The following is an 18,791-nucleotide window of genomic DNA, read 5'->3' as shown; positions in this document are numbered from 1 at the left end:
GCCCCAGCAAGTCTAAGCCATCCCTGATGACCCCAGTAAAATGGGGTCGTGACTCACTTTTGGGGCCCCGCCCACAGTTTGAGAACTGCTGATTTAAAAGATCTGATTGTATTTTACAAAGGACAATCCCTCTCCCCGCCTATCCTGGCCAATCCAGCTGTCTAGACGTGGTGGGGAATCTCCAGCTCTGGGGGCTGGGTAACTAGCTCCCATAAGTGCCTTTGAAAACCCCACCCAAAATGTCTTTACCCCTGCTGAGCTTTAGAAGTAATAGCCATAACAACAGGGCACATGGCTCCATATCCGCAATGGAATAAAACACACCTCTTGGAAACACAGGAGCAGATTCTGCTCTGAGCAACACCCTGGCCATCTCATTGACTTCACTAGTGTTACACCCATAAAATAACTGGGAGCAGAATTTGGCCCATGAAATACTGAAAAATAGGTTAAAGACCACATGTGAGATTAGCAAAATATCCCCAGCCTGTACTGGAGGCAAGAGGAAGAAGTTTAAAGGAAGTGTCCAAAGGGGAGGCAGTGTGGTCTAGTGGCCAGACCACAGAACACTCCCACAGCACCCCACAGTGCAAGGGGTGGGCTCCCACTGCTACACCCCTTTTGTGGAGTGCAGCGCCAGCACCAATGGACCAGCCCTGCCCTTTGGGGGACAAGGTGTGCCCCCCACTGGTGCACTCAGGAACTGCGATTGCAACAGCGAAGGGGCGTGCATGGGCAGAAGCTCTGGGCACACTCCTTATCCTCACTCCTGTGCACCCCAGGTAGGAGCCTGGAAGAAAGGAGGAGACGCAACAAGAGGGCTCCTTGGATCAGTTGAGAAAGCAACGAATCTCCAGCTGCAGAGGTGATGCCTGACTGGTAATTCCCTGAGGGGGCAGGAGATGAGGGAGACAAAGAGAAGGATCTCCCAGCCGTGGGGAAGGACAGTGGTGGGAGCTTGCTCAGCCTAGTCCCATGCTGCACCTGTTTTCGGGATCAGTGGTCTCCTGGACTTTGATACTATCAATTTTCTCCCGATGTTGAGCTCTGCACAGGAAAGGGGGCAGAAAGCCAGCTGGGCTGGGTTACCCCAGGTTGGCCTGAGCAGGAGGCTGGTGTAACGTATGCCACTGTCATGTGGTTCCTAGGGCATATGTGCCAGCAGGGAGCGCCCCTCTCCCATCTCCACCAGCTACTTTACAGCTAGACTCTGTCCCCATGGCACTGCCTGAAGGGAGATGGGAATCTGGAACAATGCACATGCCAGTCCAAGGAAAGGTGTCACCTGGGGCTTGAAACGAATCTGGACAATGAAATAGCTGGAGCCGGCTGACCAGTGGGCGGCTCTTGGCCATTAATGTGAGATGCCTTGATGCCTCCACCATGCAATCGTCACAGCAAGCTACTCTGGCTTTGCACGCCACACCCAGAAACCCCCGGCAGTGGGAAATGAGCTGTACGCACAGAGATCTCTCTTCTCCCAGCTGGTCTCTGATTCTTCCCCGCTCTGTTTTACACTGGGTGTTATGTTTTGGGGGGAGGGGAGGGGACTGGGGAGGCTGTAATCCATGACGGTTCCATCTGGTCTACACTGACATCATCCAAGCAAACAGTTGAACACAAAGAATAGCCACAAGCAGGCCCTAGGCCGGGCTGGGGATCAGATGCCATGGTGAGGGACACACATGGAACACTCAGACAGTGGAGACGTCACGTTGACGGCGGCCTCCCCTCACCCCATGTGCAACTTGGTTTCCTTTCACTGATCTATAATGTGCCTGTCTTAGAATCTAACCTAGCCTCTCTTTCTCTCGGTACACGCCCCACGCCCACCGCCATGGTAACTGAGTGCCTCGTGGTTCCGTTATAAGTACACACAGACACCTCCAGTGGCAATCCGGAGGAGACCAAGCCACCAGTACCAAAGTCTAACACCCTCCTCCCTGTTCTGGGTGCCTCGGGCTCTGTCGGCCCAAATGCAAGGGAGGACGTTTCCTGAGACTGCCTTGCCCCCAGCCCTCTGCGGACCACACCTAGGGACCACAGCCCAGCTCCTCAAAGGTATTTAGGCCCCAATGGGAGTTAGCCACCGAATTACCGCCGAAGACCGGGCTGCGCTTCGGCGGCGGTCCCGCTTTGGCGGTAATTCGGCAGCGGGGGGCCCCCACCGTGGGTCTTCGGGGCACTTTGGCGGCGGGTCCCGGAACGGAAGGGCCCCCCCGCCGCCGAAGACCCCCGGGCCCCCGGAATCCTCTGGGCGGCCCTGGTGTTAGGGGCCTGGTCTGGCTCCCCAACCTGGTTAGCAGCTGTATGCATGCCAGGCCCTTCAGTTTGTGGGGGAATAGTGGAGCTGGAAAGCAGCTAACGGGCTATGAGACCGGGTGGAATTGCTCAGTCTCAAAGCACTTTCCTCCAGGGGCTGCTGTTACAAGAAGGAAGCAAAATAACATAACACGAAGCAGCAAACAGGCTGCAAAACACGCCAGCTCCTTCCAGGAACCCCATGTTTAATTGGAACGCCCCTCCAATGCACACTCCCCATCCCCATGCACCTGAGCTGCGCTTCGCCCCTGGGCCTGGCATGGATACACACAGCACCCATGTTGGCTCCACTGCTAGCAAGCTGGCAGGGATCCAGAGAAGAGAAAATGGGCATTATTCCCTGCCGAAGAGAAAACGGGCCACTCACAGAGTTTCCAGGCTGTGCAGCCCTTCAAAGCTGTTGATCCCCAGGCTCTGGATCTGGTTGTTGTGCAGGTGCCTGCAGAGAAAAGGGAGATGTTTAAATGGGGCCAAACTCAACTGGCCTTTCTCCAGCAGCCCCTGAGAGGTGATGGCGCAGGGGCGCTGAGAGAGCTGAGTGCTGCTTCGCGCACGAAGGGCACCTTGCAGAGAGTCACTAAACCACTAGGCTCTCAGGATGGCCACAGAGTGCAGCAAACAAGAACGAGGTAGATCAAGGGTTCTCTTTCTCTTTCTGAGCCCCATCCCCCAACATGCTGTAAAAACTCCACGGCCCACCTGTGCCACAACAACTGGTTTCTGCATATAAAAGCCAGGACCAGTATTAGGGGGTAGCAAGCCTGGCAATTGCCTGGGCCCCACACCACAGGGCCCCCCATGAAGCTAAGTTGCTCAGGCTTCTGCTTCAGCCCCGGGTGTTGGGGCCCCTGGCTTCAGTCCCGAGCAGCTGGGCTTTGGCGTTCTGCCCTGGGCCCTAGCGAGTCTAAGGCTGGCCATGCTTGGCGGAACCCCTGAGCCCTGCCTGCAGCCACCCAGGGGGCCCCAGATCCCTGGTTGATAACCACTGAGGTGGATGATACAGCATAAAGCCAGTGCTCAGTGGCCTATTTTCTTCTTAGTCAGTGGGTGTGCCCTCCGCTATCTCTAACGTTATCTCTACCACAATAGGCCCAGTTCCAGCCCTTACTCAGGCATTTCCTTTTCCCTTTACCATGGAAAAGTCTTTAAACCCCACATTACTGCCTGGTCCATTGTGGTAAATCCCCAGAGGTCAGAGGTAAAGAGCCTGCCAGCCCTTCCTTTGCTGAAATGAGAGCTGCCTACATTCTGAGTGATGCAGGTTCCCGGTGTGCCCGGGGTGGAGGGAAAAGGGGGCATGTGCTCCGGGTGGAGGTTCTTGGAGCCCTTTCCCCTTCAGGAGAAAGGCACAGAAATGAGTCTGAGCGAGCTGGAGGGGCCTAAGCCAGTGTCGCCGAGACACTTGGGGCTAGAAGATAGCGTGTGTTACAGCAGCTCAGCACCCTCCCACGCACCATCTCTAATTTGGCCCTTTCTGGGACACCATCCTGTGAACGGCCTCTCCTGCCATACACCTCTTGGCAAATGACACTCAGTTTGCACAACCACTCAGCGTCAAGCTGCACAACTGCAACACGGACAAAAGAGCTTCCTGCCCAGCTCACGCGTCCCGTGCAGTTCACACCACTGTGGGATCTAAGGCAGAGATTTCCCAAGCTCCTTAGTGGGCTTGGATGCCCAATTCCCATTCATTTTACTAGGAAGCCCTGGGCTTTGAAAAGCTCAAGCCAACACGGCTAACTCATGTTGGGCCCTATACGGCCGAGCACCTTCAACAACCATTCATAGCATTAGGCCCCACGGGTGGATCCAAGTAGACTAAGCACAGATCTTCTTCTGCAATGAATGTTACAATGACTATGGCCCAAAGCCCTGTCCTCATGTGCCTCCCCTGCCCCACTGAGCTCAATGCCTGGGTGGAATCCAGGCTGCATTTACCTAGAAGTGTTTTCGAAACAAAGAAAATAAAACCTCTGAGCCCCATGAGTCTTGGTCTTTTAGTTCAGTGCCATGATGTCTACAGTCACAGCTTTATTAGCTCTTGCTCGCAGAAAGATGGAACTACTTCCAGATTTAGACTTCTGGATTTACTCCAGTTTGACTGCAATCAAGGTTATCTTCAGTTTATTGCTTTAAAAATGTCTAACCCCGGAGCCGAGTGGCTAACGTGACATTCTGATGTGCCTTATCCACACTGAATCAACAAATCTTACCCGCTTTTCTCCTCCCTTCATTGTCTTTTGTCCCAGTGCCACATATTGTGCACTGTGTGTGTTATTTCTGATGCTCGAGGGCCCGTGCATTATGAAGTCCTTCTGGGCTAATTCTGCTGCTGGAGATCTGTGTGCCATCCCTATTGTAAGGGCAGTAAAGTCTCCGGTGTTACATCTGTCCTTGAGACCCCTGGCATGGTACAGTCCCATGGGTTCCCATTGGGAAGTCCTGTGTGTTATTTCTGTCTACACTACAGGAACTATAGCAACAGAGCTATGTCACTGCCGCTGTGCCGATATAACCCCATAGTGTAGATGTAGCTTACAGGCTCTAGGAAAACCACTTCCCTGAGTGATGGTAGCTAGGTCGATGGAAGCAGTCTGCCATTGGCCTAGCTGTGTCTATACTGCAGCAAGAGCATCATAGTTACAGTGTTCAGAGTGCTGGAGCTATATCAACCTACATTTTAAGCACAGGCCAGGCCTCTCTCTTCATTTTTGGCAGAACCAGGATCTGTGTTACTGGATTCTTCCTTCCAAGTTGTCAGCGGCTGTCTGTGTGTGTGCATGGGTATTAGTCACCCGACTCCCATTCCAGTCAGTGAGTGCTCCCGCTGGCTGAAACAAGGCATAGCGCTCCAGAATCCCACTCCTGTGATCTTTTCAGTCCAGACAGATGGATCCTGGGTGCCCCGAGGACATGCTGTGAGCAGAGAAGGCAACGCCAAGGGGACAGACTGCGAGTCCTTGCTCACCTGAGTAGTTCCCTTGATTCCAGTTGGGCTCCTCACATGAGTAAGGACTCACCACTCTAGTAGCAGCTCAGGGGGACAGAATATTCGCTGTGTTCCACTTCAGTAGATCAGTCCATTTTATGTGCCTGGGGCCTCGTCCCTGATAAATACCAAGCCCCTCACATTCAGACGCAGACAGATTCTGTATCTGCTGGGACGTAAAGCATTAATCTATTACCATAGAATTTATGGTCAGTCTCTTCCCCGTCTGCATTCTGGAACACAACCTATTGTATCCTATAATACAGCCTCTTTAAAATGGCCTGGGGCCGCGCTAGCAGGTGGATCAATGATATTTGCGTTACTTGTGCTTGCTCTAAATCTGCCTTGGCTCAGAAAAAAAATCTCTCACTGCACCTGGATTCGAGTGCAGGCAGCGTCACCGAGCTTCCCAGTGCCAAATGTTCCATGGTAAAAGCAGGAGGATTTATGAGCCGGGGAGGAGGCAGGCTCTGTGTGGTAGTTAAATGGAGGCTTGTGACGATCGGAGCACAGTTTGGAAACCAGCTCGACTCTCCCAGAGAAGCACATTTCCATCTAGTCATTCTGATGAGAACACACAGATTTTGGGGAGACATGGGGGTGGGGCAGTACAGGAAAATTTACTGGCTGCTCCCAGAGGTAAGTGGGGGAGAGTAAAAAGCAGCTGCAAGAAAACTTGGATCAATTGTGATTCTCTGAGGAGGAGAAAGATTTAGATAAAAATCCAAGTCAGGAGATTAGAGGAGCTATTTCTCTTTGTCACAAAAAAATATGTTCCACGTCCAGATGGTTTCCTCCATCAAATTTTATGGGGCATTTTCAGATCAAGTTGCCCTTACATCACTTTGGGCTTTCACACCAAGATGACGCCAGTCGTTTGAGTCCCTCTGAACTTGGATACTGCACTTGCCAAGCCAAAGGTTTGGATCTACTGTAGCTAGTGCCTCAGTGCATGTTCCCAGGGATGGGGGATGCCAAAGGAATGAGGTACAGAACAGAACCCCAATCCTATAGTGCATGTGTTCATTTGAAATGACAAGGATGGGCATGAGGAAACAGAAAGACAGGGCTTGCAGTTCAGATAGCAGGGACAACATTTCTGGCTCCAGATGTGATGGGTCCTCAGCTGTGGACCTCGCTCCCCCTGGGATCCTGCCCCAAATGACTCATCTTCCAGGCCTGGCACACGATGTATTAAGTAGCATTCCCTTAGGGGGGGCTGGCAGAGAGCCGTGCAGAATGCAGAGCTTTCATCTGGACAGACAGGCTGCGGAAATGAAGGTCTTGTTACAGATCCTCTCTCAACTCAGTCAGTCTTAACAGAGGCATCCTGGGCAGTGTTCTATACCTTTACAGGGCATCACAAAGAGAAAAAAATACGTAATATCTTCTCACCCACCCATGTGAATATGCCTTGACTTGGAACATTCATGACTTTTAAAACAGCTATCTTCCTCCTATGGGGCCAGATTCTGATTCCCTCACTCCTGTTGGGTAGCAGCTTTCTCATCCAAACCTTCCATCCATTTCAAGGGGGCCACTCAAGGAGTAAGGCAGCACTGAATGTCCTAGATAGAGTTTGATCCAGGCGGTGCTCCATCTCCAAGGAGGCGACGTCCCTTTGGGATGTGCCATCATGATGACTGAATGCGAGTAAAGGTGGCACAACCTGGCCATTCACTAGGACCAGAAATAAAGCCCGTCTGGAAATGTCTAGATGAAATGTTTGAGATGCAGGATCTCGTCAGTTTCATTCATATCAGTGAGGAGGAATGAAACAAACACTGAGCCGATTTTGCTTAAACTTGGCTTGAAGATGTTTGGAGACCAAGCAAAGAAAGGTCCAAGCCCCAAAGACATATTTTTGTTGTTGCTGTTGTTGAGAAAGTTGTGAGTGATTGAAAAAGCGGGATTATAATGGAAACTGCATCCCGGCCTTCACTCTAGCGGTTGCTACCGGAGAACACTGACATAATAATCACAGGAGACTTTGACTCATAGTGCGAGCTGGAATGGGAAATAATTGAAGAGATGAACTCCTCTTCCCATCCATGTTAAACAAATTACTTCAGCAAGTGGAATTGCAGCTTCTCCAGTGTCTGTCAGTTCAAGCCTGGCTCAGAGAGTCAGTTCTGCCTGGTAAATTACAGCTGGTTTGACAAGACTTGAGATATTTTACTCCTGTGCACGTACATGGCGCTCTCTGGAGGGATGTTTTGACAAAATTAACAGATCAATTCCATGAAAAACCTTTCTGCTCATCCTGCTCCCCTTGAAGTCAATGGACAAACTTTAGCTGCCTGTTTACAAATACATGCACTTCTTTTTGCAGGCCAGGATCATGAGGCAAAATCTCACAAATTCTCACAGAGGAAAATATTTTCCATCCAGCATTATGTGGGATTCAGGATGCTGAGAGAATGCTAAGAATGGGGCTGAGCTCCCTGATGGCAAGGGCAAAAAATCCTGTGAGATGTTCCTGGCATTAGCAGGGCCTTGATGAATAGAACCTGAGCACTGCCACTGGCACACATGGCTCACCTGAGCACCGCCGCTGGCACACACGGCTCACCTGAGCACAGCCACTGGCACACACGGCTCACCTGAGCACAGCCACTGGCACACACGGCTCACCTGAGCACAGCCACTGGCACACGCGGCTCACCTGAGCACCGCCGCTGGCACACACGGCTCACCTGAACACTGCCTTTGGCACACATGGCCAGGGCCACCCAGAGGATTCAGGGGGCCTGGGGTCTCCCCGCCGCCAAATTGCCGCCGAAGACCTGAAGCGGAAGAAGCTCCGGGGGCCCCGGCCCTGCGAGAGTTTTCCGGGTTCCCCGGAGCAAGTGAGGGACCCCACTCCAGGGCCCCTGAAAAACTCTCGTGGGGGCCCCTGTGGGGCCCGGGCTTGGGGCAAATTGCTCCACTTGCCCCCCCCCTCTGGGCAGCCCTGCACACGGCTCACCTGAGCACCACCTCTGGCACACCTGGCTCACCTGAGCACCGCCGCTGGCACACACGGCTCACCTGAGCACCACCTCTGGCACACCCGGCTCACCTGAGCACCGCCGCTGGCACACACGGCTCACCTGAGCCCCACCACTGGCACACACGGCTCACCTGAGCACCGCCTCTGGCACACCCGGCTCACCTGAGCACCGCCGCTGGCACACCCGGCTCACCTGAGCACCGCCTCTGGCACACACGGCTAAGCTGAGCACTGCCGCTGGCACACCCATCTCACCTGAGCACAGCCGCTGGCACACCCGTCTAACCTGAGCACAGCCGCTGGCACACCTGGCTCACCTGAGCACTGTTGCTTGCACCCACGGCTCACCTGAGCACTGCCGCTTGCACACCCATCTAACCTGAGCACTGCCGCTTGCACACCTGTCTAACCTGAGCACCTCCGTTGGCACCCATGGCTCACCTGAGCCCAACTCGCCTACCAAACGTAGACAATTTCAGCTCTAGATTCCAAGGCCAGAAGGGACCCTTATGATCACCTAGTCGGACCTCCTGTGTAACACAGGCCAGAGCTTTCACCCAATGGTTCCTGCTTCCCAGTGCCGAATTTGTAATGAAAGAGGTGCTGGGGCTCAAGCCATTTTTTAATTTTCATAACTGACGTGGGAAGCCCACAGGTTCCGGGGCTCTGAGCTGCCAACCCTAAAGGTGCTGGGGCTCAGCCCTGGCACAAATTAAGCACTGCTGCCTCTAGCCTATTAACGTCTGGATTAACTAGAGCACAGTCCATCCTGGGTATAAGAATCTACACAAAACAAAATCCAATCCTATCTATTGTTCATGATTTTTGACCCCGGTATGGTCCAGCCAGTGGAAACCAGCAGAGATGCACTGATTTAATAGACTGAGGCTGATTCACACCAGGGGAAGATCAAGCCCAACTTTTTAAATCTATCTGTAAAAGACCATGAATAAAAAACCAACCATCCAAATAAATAAGGGGAAAAGAAATTGTAGCCAACAGGGGCATCAGAAAGCTTGTTCTACAACTCTTGTTTAGCTGCTGGCATATGCTGGGTGCATGGTTCTTCAGAGGCTGTTGAAAAAAGGGAGACATCCAGGCATGCTGAGAACCCCAAAATGTTGCCAGCTCTCGAGACTCAAGTTGTACAGAGGAGAGTAATTGCACAACAACCAGAACACTTGGGACTGAGCTGAAGCCTCCAGAGCTGAAGCATGAGTTGCTACAGCTTGAGTTAGCGTGCCAGGCTCTCAAGCTGCAGCTTTGATCAATTTGTATCCTCTGGGGATCAGCACAGAGGGGGACCAGTAACACGCAGGGTTACAATAGCTCAACTTGCAAGTGATGGAGCAGAAGAAAATCCAGTGGATCTGCCTGAAACAGGGATCCAACTCACTGAGGAGTCAGAGTTGGTCTCCCCACTGGCGTGGCATCCAGAAGGAGCACTGAAAGTTTATATTGGCAGGTGAGTAGCATGCATCACTGTGGCTGTCTGCACTTTGAAATGGGCTCCCGCCCCTGTGGAGTTAGACGAGCACATGCACCCTGCTGAAAAGAGGCGTGATTTGTTGTTGAACATGTTTCTCTCCATCAGAAAAGCAACCAGGCGAGAGACAGCCTTGCATCTGCTATGACTGCACTGCAGTCTGGGAAACTGGAAAAGCACATCAGGAAAAAATTACAGGAGCCACCTGCCTCCAATAAAGAACAAATAGCAATTCCCAACGGGGGTCTCTCGTCCCATTAAAAGCTCTGTAAACAGGCTGTAGCCCTGCACTCGATTAAAACAGGATTTATTCCAAATTCTCCTTGCGGAAGTCTTCTGGCAAATTGTCTCATTTTCCTTTTCGTTCTTATTTTCAAATACCTTTTCCTGTGCATGAGAGGATCCCTGGAGAACAAAGTCCTGTGTCTAGCAACAAGCATGGCACAGACAGTAGCAGTACAGGCCCCCCCGCACCACTTGGAAGTCTCCAGGGAAGAGAGCAGCTCGGTCGTTCTGCCCATTAAGTGCAACGATTACAAAAAAGGGGAAAGAATTAGTGCCAATGATACCAGTCTGTTAAGAACCCGAGGATGTATAAACAGGGGAGTAGGGAAGTGATTTTACACCTGTATATGGCCTTGGTGGGACCAATACAAGCATACCGCATCCAATTCTGGTGTCCACATTTTAAAAACAACATTGAAATTTTGGAAAGAGTGCAGAGAAGAGCCATAAGAATGATTTGTGGGCTGGAAAAAATGCCTTAGAGTGGGAAACTTATGAAATGCAATCTGATTATCTTATTAATCAGATCATGAGGTGACTTGACCACAGTGTGTGTTATATCCTTGGGGGGAGCCGGTTTAGGAAGAAATCAGTTGAGGCCAGAGAGCTGACAGCTAACAAAACCACCATTTTATTTACAGAGACAGAGAGCTCACTCAGCCGGCTGAAGCTGGCTGAGCTAACCCATAATAATCTAACTCAGTTGCCATGGCAACAAAAACCATGACAACCAAATACACAACATATTCCTCCCCCCCTAATAAGAACATCCCCTAAATAAAACACACACTATACTAGAGAAGGAGGGTAGACTGCCTCCATTCCCGGCTAAACCCTGGGGATTATTTTGCCCCATAACCGTGGGTTCGCCCTAGCTAAAGATCCAGCCGATGAGGAGGCCTTCTGTCTCTAGGCGGATTACGGCGAACTTCTGGTGTTATTGCACCCGAAAGCACTAGGGGCTCAGGGTCCGCAGCACGAACGGGTGAGGAGGTGGTATCAGCTCGTGCTGGGCAAAGGGGTATCTCAGCCGCCGGCAGTAATGGAGGAGAACAGTCAGGAACAGGTGACTCGTGATTCGGTGCCTCACCAGAAGTGGTGAAGTCAGACCCCTCAACTGCAGATGGGTCCTGAGGACTGGCATGACCTGGCAACAGCTGATCTACATGTCGCCGCCAGGTAAGATTCTCTGCAGTCCGGACTGTGTAGGAAACAGGTCCTGTTTGAGTGATGACTGTGGCCGGGACCCATTTAGCTCTGGAAGTATAATTCCGAGCCAAAACTGGCTGTCCCGGGCTAAAGGTTCGGTCTTTTGCTCTGGGTGCCCGTCTGATGACTTGATATTGCTGCTGATGTTGCACAATTTGTCGGGGTTCAGAAGGTTTCAGCAGATCAAAGCAAGTGCGCAGCTGTCGTCCCATCATTAGAAAGGCCGGAGATGCGTGGGTCGTAGCATGAGGTGTGTTTCTGTAGGAAAGTAAAAAGGTATCCAGACACTTTTGAATGGAGTGTTGTCCCCTTGCTGATTTCAAAGCATTTTTCATTGTCTGCACAAATCTTTCAGCTAATCCGTTGGTGGACGGATGATATGGTGCTGACGTGATGTGGTGTATCCCATTTGCCTTCATAAAATTTTGAAACTCCTGAGAAACGAACTGCGGTCCGTTGTCACTCACAAGTTGTTCTGGCAGACCAAAACGACTAAAGAGTCCTCGTAGTTTTTGGATAGTACTCTCTGCAGAAGTGGACTGCATTATAGAGACTTCTGGCCATTTAGAATGGGCATCTATTGCCACCAAGAACATGCTTCCTTCAAGGGGACCAGCAAAGTCTACATGAATACGTTGCCACGGGTTTTCAGGCCAGTCCCATGGGTGTAGGGGTGCCCACTGGGGTGCATTCCTCACACCCTGACATGACATACAAGCTTTTGCCTTCTCTTCAATAGCGCTGTCCAATCCAGGCCACCAAAAATAGCTTCGTGCAATTTCCTTCATGCGCACTATTCCACAGTGACCGGAATGTAGCTGTTCTAACATCTGTGATCTCAGTGGTGGTGGAATAATGACACGTCTCCCCCACAACAAACAACCAGATTGGACCGATAACTCCGTCCGCTTGGACATGTAGGGAACAAGGTCGGATGAGACCGGAGAGGTTTGTCGAGATTTTCCATGCATCACCAGGTCCATAACTTGGGACAATACTGGGTCAACGCGAGTTGCCTTCTTTATCTGAGTAGCAGTGATGGGTGTATTCTCTACCTGTTCAAAGTAGATTTCCTTTTGGGCACTATCTTGGTGTTTGACCGGCAAAGGCAACCTTGAGAGGCCATCTGCATTGCCGTGCAGAGTGGATTTCTGATATTTGATTTCATATGTGTGTGCTGAAAGTAACAATGCCCAACGTTGCATACGACTAGCAGCTAATGGGGGAATGCCTGTGTAGGGTCCAAAAATTGATGTCAGAGGTCGATGGTCTGTGAGAAGAGTAAACTTTCGCCCAAACAGGTACTGATGAAACTTCCGAATTCCAAAAACAATTCCTAATGCCTCACGTTCGATTTGGGCGTAGTTAGTTTCTGCTTTGCTTAGAGTGCGTGAAGCAAAAGCAATAGGTCTCTCTTCTCCTGAAGGCATAATATGTGACACGACTGCTCCCACTCCATAAGGGGAGGCGTCGCAGGCCAATTGCAGTGGTAAGGATGGATCAAAGTGTGTTAGAACTTCAGAATTTAGCAATGCATCCTTAGCTTTGTTAAATGCAACATCACAGGCTTCAGTCCACTTCCAGGCCTTTTTCTGCCCAAGGAGCTCATGAAGTGGTTTTAGCAGTGTGGCTAACTGTGAGATGAACTTTCCATAATAGTTCAGGAGCCCTAGAAACGAGCGCAGCTGGCTTACATTTCGAGGTGGGGGAGCCTCCACAATAGCTTTAACTTTTGCAGGGGCCTTATGAAGACCTGCAGAATCAATGATGTGTCCCAAATATTCAACAGAGGGCTTGAAGAATTCACACTTGTCTTTGCGAACTCGTAGGCCATACTCTTCCAGTCTTTGTAGGGTAGCCTCTAAATTCTTTAAGTGATCCTCTTCATTTCTTCCAGTGACTAGGATATCATCCAGATAGCACTGAACTCCTGACAAGCCACACAAGATCTGGTCCATAGCCCTCTGGAACAGGGCGGGAGCAGATGTTATTCCGAAGGGTAGGCGACAGTATCGATAAAGCCCCTTATGAGTCGCAATAGTCAACAGCTCTTGGGACTTTTCATCGACGTGCATCTGTAAATATGCTTGACTCAGATCAATCTTACTGAACTTTTGTCCCCCAGCCAGGCCTGCGAAGAGGTCATCGATGCGGGGAAGCGGGTATTGCTCTGCACACAACACTGGGTTGACAGTGACTTTAAAATCACCGCAAATCCGGAGAGAGCCATCTTTCTTCACGATTGGAACGATAGGAGTGGCCCATGAGCTATGGGTAACTGGTATTAGGACTCCATTGGTGACCAGGCGCTCCAGGTCTGCTTCAACTTTTGGCCTGATGGCATATGGCACAGTTCGGGCTTTCAGATATTTTGGTGGACTGTCAGGTTTAATGTTCAATGTCACAGTGATTCCCTTCATACTTCCCAAATCATCTCCAAAAACAGCAGCATGTTTCCTTAGTATAGGGGTTAGACTGGTTTCTTCTTTAGTCATCCGGTGCACTTCTGCCCAGTTCAGTTGAATCTTCCCAAGCCAAGACCTACCCATTAGGGCTGGGTAGTTACCTCTCACCACAAACAGTGGCAATTTAGCAGCCTGTCCATTGAGCTCCACCTTAACATCAATAGTGCCCAACATGGGCACAGCTTCTCCTGTATACGTCTTCAGAACAGTTTTTGTTGCCTTAAGCGGAAGATGCTGTAGCTTTTCTTTATACACAGTCTCTGAGACCAGCGAGACGGCTGCACCGGTGTCCAGTTCCATGCGTCTAGGTTTGCCATCCAATAACGGGGTTACCCAGTATTCATGTGAGCCCATTGCCAAAGACAAAACATGCAGTAGCACTTCCTCTTGCGATGAGGTGTCACCTTGATCATCCTGGGTCTGCTCTAGGGTATGCAGGGTTCCTCTTTTTGTCGGCCAGACCACAGGCCTCTTTTTCTTTTGTTTACAGGCACACTCAATGTGTCCCTTTTTGCCACAGTGTCGACACACCAGGTCCTTACACCAGCATTCCGATGCCTGGTGACCCGGCTTACCACAGCGGTAACATTCTTGACTCTGCACAGTTTTGTGGGTCGGTTCTTGTGACACTTTTTGCACCCTAGGGGATGCACCGATGTATTGCGCCTCCCTTGTAGCCAGTTCCATGGAGACAGCAATATCAACAGCCTTCTGTAAGGTAAGCTGAGCCTCTATCAGTAGGCGCTTCCGTATAGCTTCACTGTAGAGGCCACACACTAACCTGTCACGCAGGGCATCATTTAACATTTCTTTAAATTCACAGTGTTCTGCTAGCTTTTTTAAAATGGCTACAAATTGTACAACTGTTTCATCTTCCTTTTGGTCTCTTTTGTGGAACCTATATCTTTCAGCAATTACCAGTGGTTTTGGGGAGAAATGGGACCCCAGGATTTCCACAATGTCACTGTAAGATTTAGTTGCTGGCTTAACAGGGTGTAGTAAGCTGCGTAGCAGGGAGTAGGTTTTAGCCCCTACAACACTTAAGAATATTGGCACCTTCTTCGCTTCTGTAATGTCATTTGCAATAAAAAAAAAGCTCAAAACGCTCAGTATACACATGCCACTGCTCCATATTCTCATCAAAAGGTTCCAGTGGCCTGGTCAGAGTAGCCATGATTTTAGTTTCACTTTCACAGTCAGTGCAAACAAGCAGCTTTTTTATTTGTTTGTTCTTTACCTTGACTTCTACTTCCTTCTGTTACTGGAGCAGCACCGGAATCCCATCCTCGTCGCCACTTGTTATATCCTTGGGGGGAGCCGGTTTAGGAAGAAATCAGTTGAGGCCAGAGAGCTGACAGCTAACAAAACCACCATTTTATTTACAGAGACAGAGAGCTCACTCAGCCGGCTGAAGCTGGCTGAGCTAACCCATAATAATCTAACTCAGTTGCCATGGCAACAAAAACCATGACAACCAAATACACAACAGTGTGTAAGTGCCTTCATGGGGAGAAAATATGGGGTGCGACAGGCTCTTGGATCAAGGGGAGAAAGGCAGAACAAGAATCAATGGTGACGTTGGTGTTGGTGTCCCTAGCCTCTGTTTGCCAGAAGCTGTTCATTCCCTCTGGGGCACCTGGCACTGGCCACTGTCAGAAGACAGGATACTGGGCTAGATGGGCCTTTAGTCTGACTCAGTCTGGCCGTTCTTATGTTCTCATCAATGACTGGAAGTTAAGGCCAGACAAATTCAAATTAGAAACAAATTTTTAACAGTGAGGATGATTAACCATTGACACAAACTACCAAGGAAAGTGATGGATTCTCCATCACTTTCATTTCTAAATGTTTCCATTTTTTCTCTTGAAGGATCAATGTGACCAGCTTCATTTTCCACCAGTCACTTGTATTCCATTGCCTTGGATCGAATTCAAAGTCTGAAATGAGTTGGGATCTCGCCACGCACTGTGAACCTCTTGGATGACATAGGGGAGTGTCATGGCTTGGTCTTGGCCAAAAACCATTCAAAGTCCCAAGCTCAGTAGAGGCACCTGGTCACGGGATCTGTGCAAATTCACCTGGACAACCCCGAGCAGTGGGTAGCAGTGGTTAGACTCATTTGGAGATGAATAAAATCAGCTGGAATTGACAGCAGCTGGGGATTTCAGAGAGTGCTATTAATCTCTTCTATGGGTATTAGAGATAGAAACCCACTTTTCTCCAGGCAAAGTGCTCAGCCCTCAGAGAGAGAGAAGCAGCTTTTGTGGACTAAAAGGCCAAGACATGGAGCCCAGATGCTCTAGGTAATATATTTTCTTAATACTAAAGGTTCCAAGGTGTCTTACGAAGGTGTGGATCATTAACCCCACTTTACAGATGGCGAAACTGAGATACATACCAATGCAATGGCCATTTTATCAGAAGACTCCAAGTTTGGGGATCCTAGCTTGAGATACTGAGGTGCTTGGTCCCCAAAGCTCCCACTAATGTCAACTTGAGCTGGGGGTGCTCAGCTTCCCCTGCCTCCCTGGAAATCAGGCCCCTCGTGCCTCCAGTTGGGCTCCCAAACATGGAAGCCTTCTCTCTTGGCCATGAAGCAAGCCCCCTTCCCAGAGCGGAAGCCCACTGGTAGTAATAGTGGGAGGGTGTATTTCCCCACGTGACCACCAAGAGGTAACCAGCACAGAGATCAGCTGATCCCTGACTTGACCCATTCCCCCACATGCCACGACTTCCCAAAGCCTGTGGGGCCCTGAATACGCAGCATGTTCCTGGAGGGACTTCTGAACATTTAGGGGTAGGCGATATTGCTGTTCCGGTTCCTCTCACCCACTTTTGAGTGGCATCTGCCACATTTTCATCCCTCCCATGCTGAAGAGCAGAGGGGTTGAGTGAGAGCTCACTCGCTGCAAAGCACAGCGAGCCTGAAGGCCAACCTTTAATACCAAGGGGATGGGCACTTGAGTCAGGCTATTTGTCATGGAGTTGAGCACTCTTGGCCATGTGACAAGACAGGGCTCTGGAGGGTGGGGGTGGTGGGTGGGAGGGGGCCCTGGCATCGCTCGTGCTGCTGTAGGTCTGCAGTAACTTCAGAGGAATTTCCCCACTTGTGACTGAGAGCAGGATGGCCCATGGTCTTTACCAAGCCAGCAGCACTGCAATGGAAGCACGCCCTTCAACCAGCTCCAGGGACAGAAGGCAGCTCAGACTTCATGGCCCAGTCACCCTTAGCCACTCTGCTCAGGGGCGTGCTGACACGAGGAAATGAAGCTGCAACCCCCAGGCAGTGTGGTATGACAGAGACCAGGTTTCCCCACACAAACGCCAGAGGCTTACTGAGCCTCACCCTCTGCTCTGCGTTTATTAGGCCTTTGAAAGAACAAAGCACAACTAGGACCTCTCTGCCTGGAGCAACAGGCTAGGTGTCCTGGTAGCAAACACCATCTCAGCCTAGTCAATCCGTCTCCCCATCCCTTCCCGGGTAATCGCAGCCAGGACTTGTCTTTGTGGCCTCCCATCTCTCTCCCCAGGGAAAGGCAGCAGGTTAGATATTCCTGGCTGGGTTCGTGGGGAGAGTAAGAGAGGCTGCCCACCAGGAAAAGCCATTCTCCTAACCGCTGAATCAATCCCTGCAGTACGTTCATGATGCCCCAAGGAGCGGGGGAGGCAGCGTGTCGGGGGAGTCCCTGATGCTGGTGCATCCTGGAAGATGCAGTCCAGCCTGGGAGTTCAGCCCATAAAGGAGAATGGGGACATGACGTAACTAAAGCAAGACGTGAGAAGTAATTCTTCCACTCAGCACTCAGCTGGAGTTCTGTGTCCAGTTCTGGGCACCACGCTTCGGGAAAGATGTGAGCAAACTGAAGAAAGTCCAGAGGAGAGCAACAAAAATGATTAAAGGTCTACAAAGATGACAAGGAAAGATTGAAAATACTGGATTTGTTTAGTCTGGAGAAGAGAAGACTGAGAGGACATGATAACAGTCTTCAAGTACATAAAAGGATGTTTTAAAGAGGAAAGTGATAAATTGTTCTCCTTAACTATGGAGGACAGGCCAAGATGTAATGGGCTTAAATTGTAGCAAGGGAGATTTAGATTAGACTTTAGGAAAAGCTTCCTGTGAGGGTACAGTAGTTAAGCACGGGAACAAGTTGCCTAGGGAGATTATGGAAACTCTGTCACTGGAAGTTTCTAGGAACAGCTTAGACAAAAACCTGTCAGGGGTGATCTAGATAATACTTAGTCCTGCCTCAGAGCAGGAGCCTGGACCAGATGACCTACTGAAGTCTCTTCCAGTCCTACATTTCTATGATAAACTACAATTCCCATGATGCACAATGGTAGCATATCCAAATTGAAATATTTCTGGTGGTAGCCCTTCTGGTTTTCAATGAAAAAAAAATTATTTTGTCAAAAATCCCAATTTTCAGTCAAAAACCAGTTTTGATGGAAATTTTTCGACCAGCCCTACTCACAGATACTAAGTGACATTCTGTCCCTGTCATGCTGGGTCAGACTCCGGAGTGAAAGTCTCAGTGTCCATTCCCAACCCCCTCATGCCCCCCCCTCCCAATATCAAACAAGCCAGCCCTCAACATCACTGCGCTAACACTCACAGCAAAGGAAGCTGCAGTTATCAAAGACAGGGAAGGGACGCATGGTGGAGTGATTACATAGGGGCCTGCTTTCAAAACACTCTGCAACCCTTGTTAAAAACCTGCAGCAGAAATGGAAATGGGTCAGGGAATTCTTCAGTTGGGGGTGTAATTTATAAGCAGAGGCTGAAGCCCCTAATTTATTCCAGATTGAGGCAGGTATATTTTGCTGTGGGTTCATCCCATTATCACCGGATGATCAGCTGTGTCTTTCCCAAAGGCCCAAGGTGTGTGGAGTAGGAAAGCACGTTGCTGCATCTGGGAAGGTCGTGTTCTCAGCTCCAAAACTGCTGATGAGGGGCGTCTGTGAGCGTTAATCAGCCTATAAATGACAGCTTTTTCCTGGTACTCCTCCACATCTGCTCTTAGCTCCCCTCTCCCACAGGTG

At 50.3% G+C, this 18,791-nt stretch overlaps 1 protein-coding gene across 1 annotated transcript in view; it reads right to left on the bottom strand.

Moving 5' to 3' along the window:
* LGR6 (leucine rich repeat containing G protein-coupled receptor 6) overlaps positions 1–18,791 on the bottom strand; it is a 103,529-nt gene that overhangs the window by 60,085 nt on the left and 24,653 nt on the right. Inside the window, exon 3 of the mRNA XM_045012298.1 lies at positions 2,690–2,761. Coding sequence (XP_044868233.1) covers positions 2,690–2,761 — 72 coding nt within the window. The remainder of the gene's footprint in view (positions 1–2,689; positions 2,762–18,791) is intronic.

Source organism: Mauremys mutica, chromosome 4, assembly GCF_020497125.1.
Source record: "Mauremys mutica isolate MM-2020 ecotype Southern chromosome 4, ASM2049712v1, whole genome shotgun sequence".
NCBI classification, from domain to species: domain Eukaryota; kingdom Metazoa; phylum Chordata; order Testudines; family Geoemydidae; genus Mauremys; species Mauremys mutica.
Note: the sequence above shows the minus strand (reverse complement) of the source record. Positions and strands in the feature narration are given on the sequence as shown.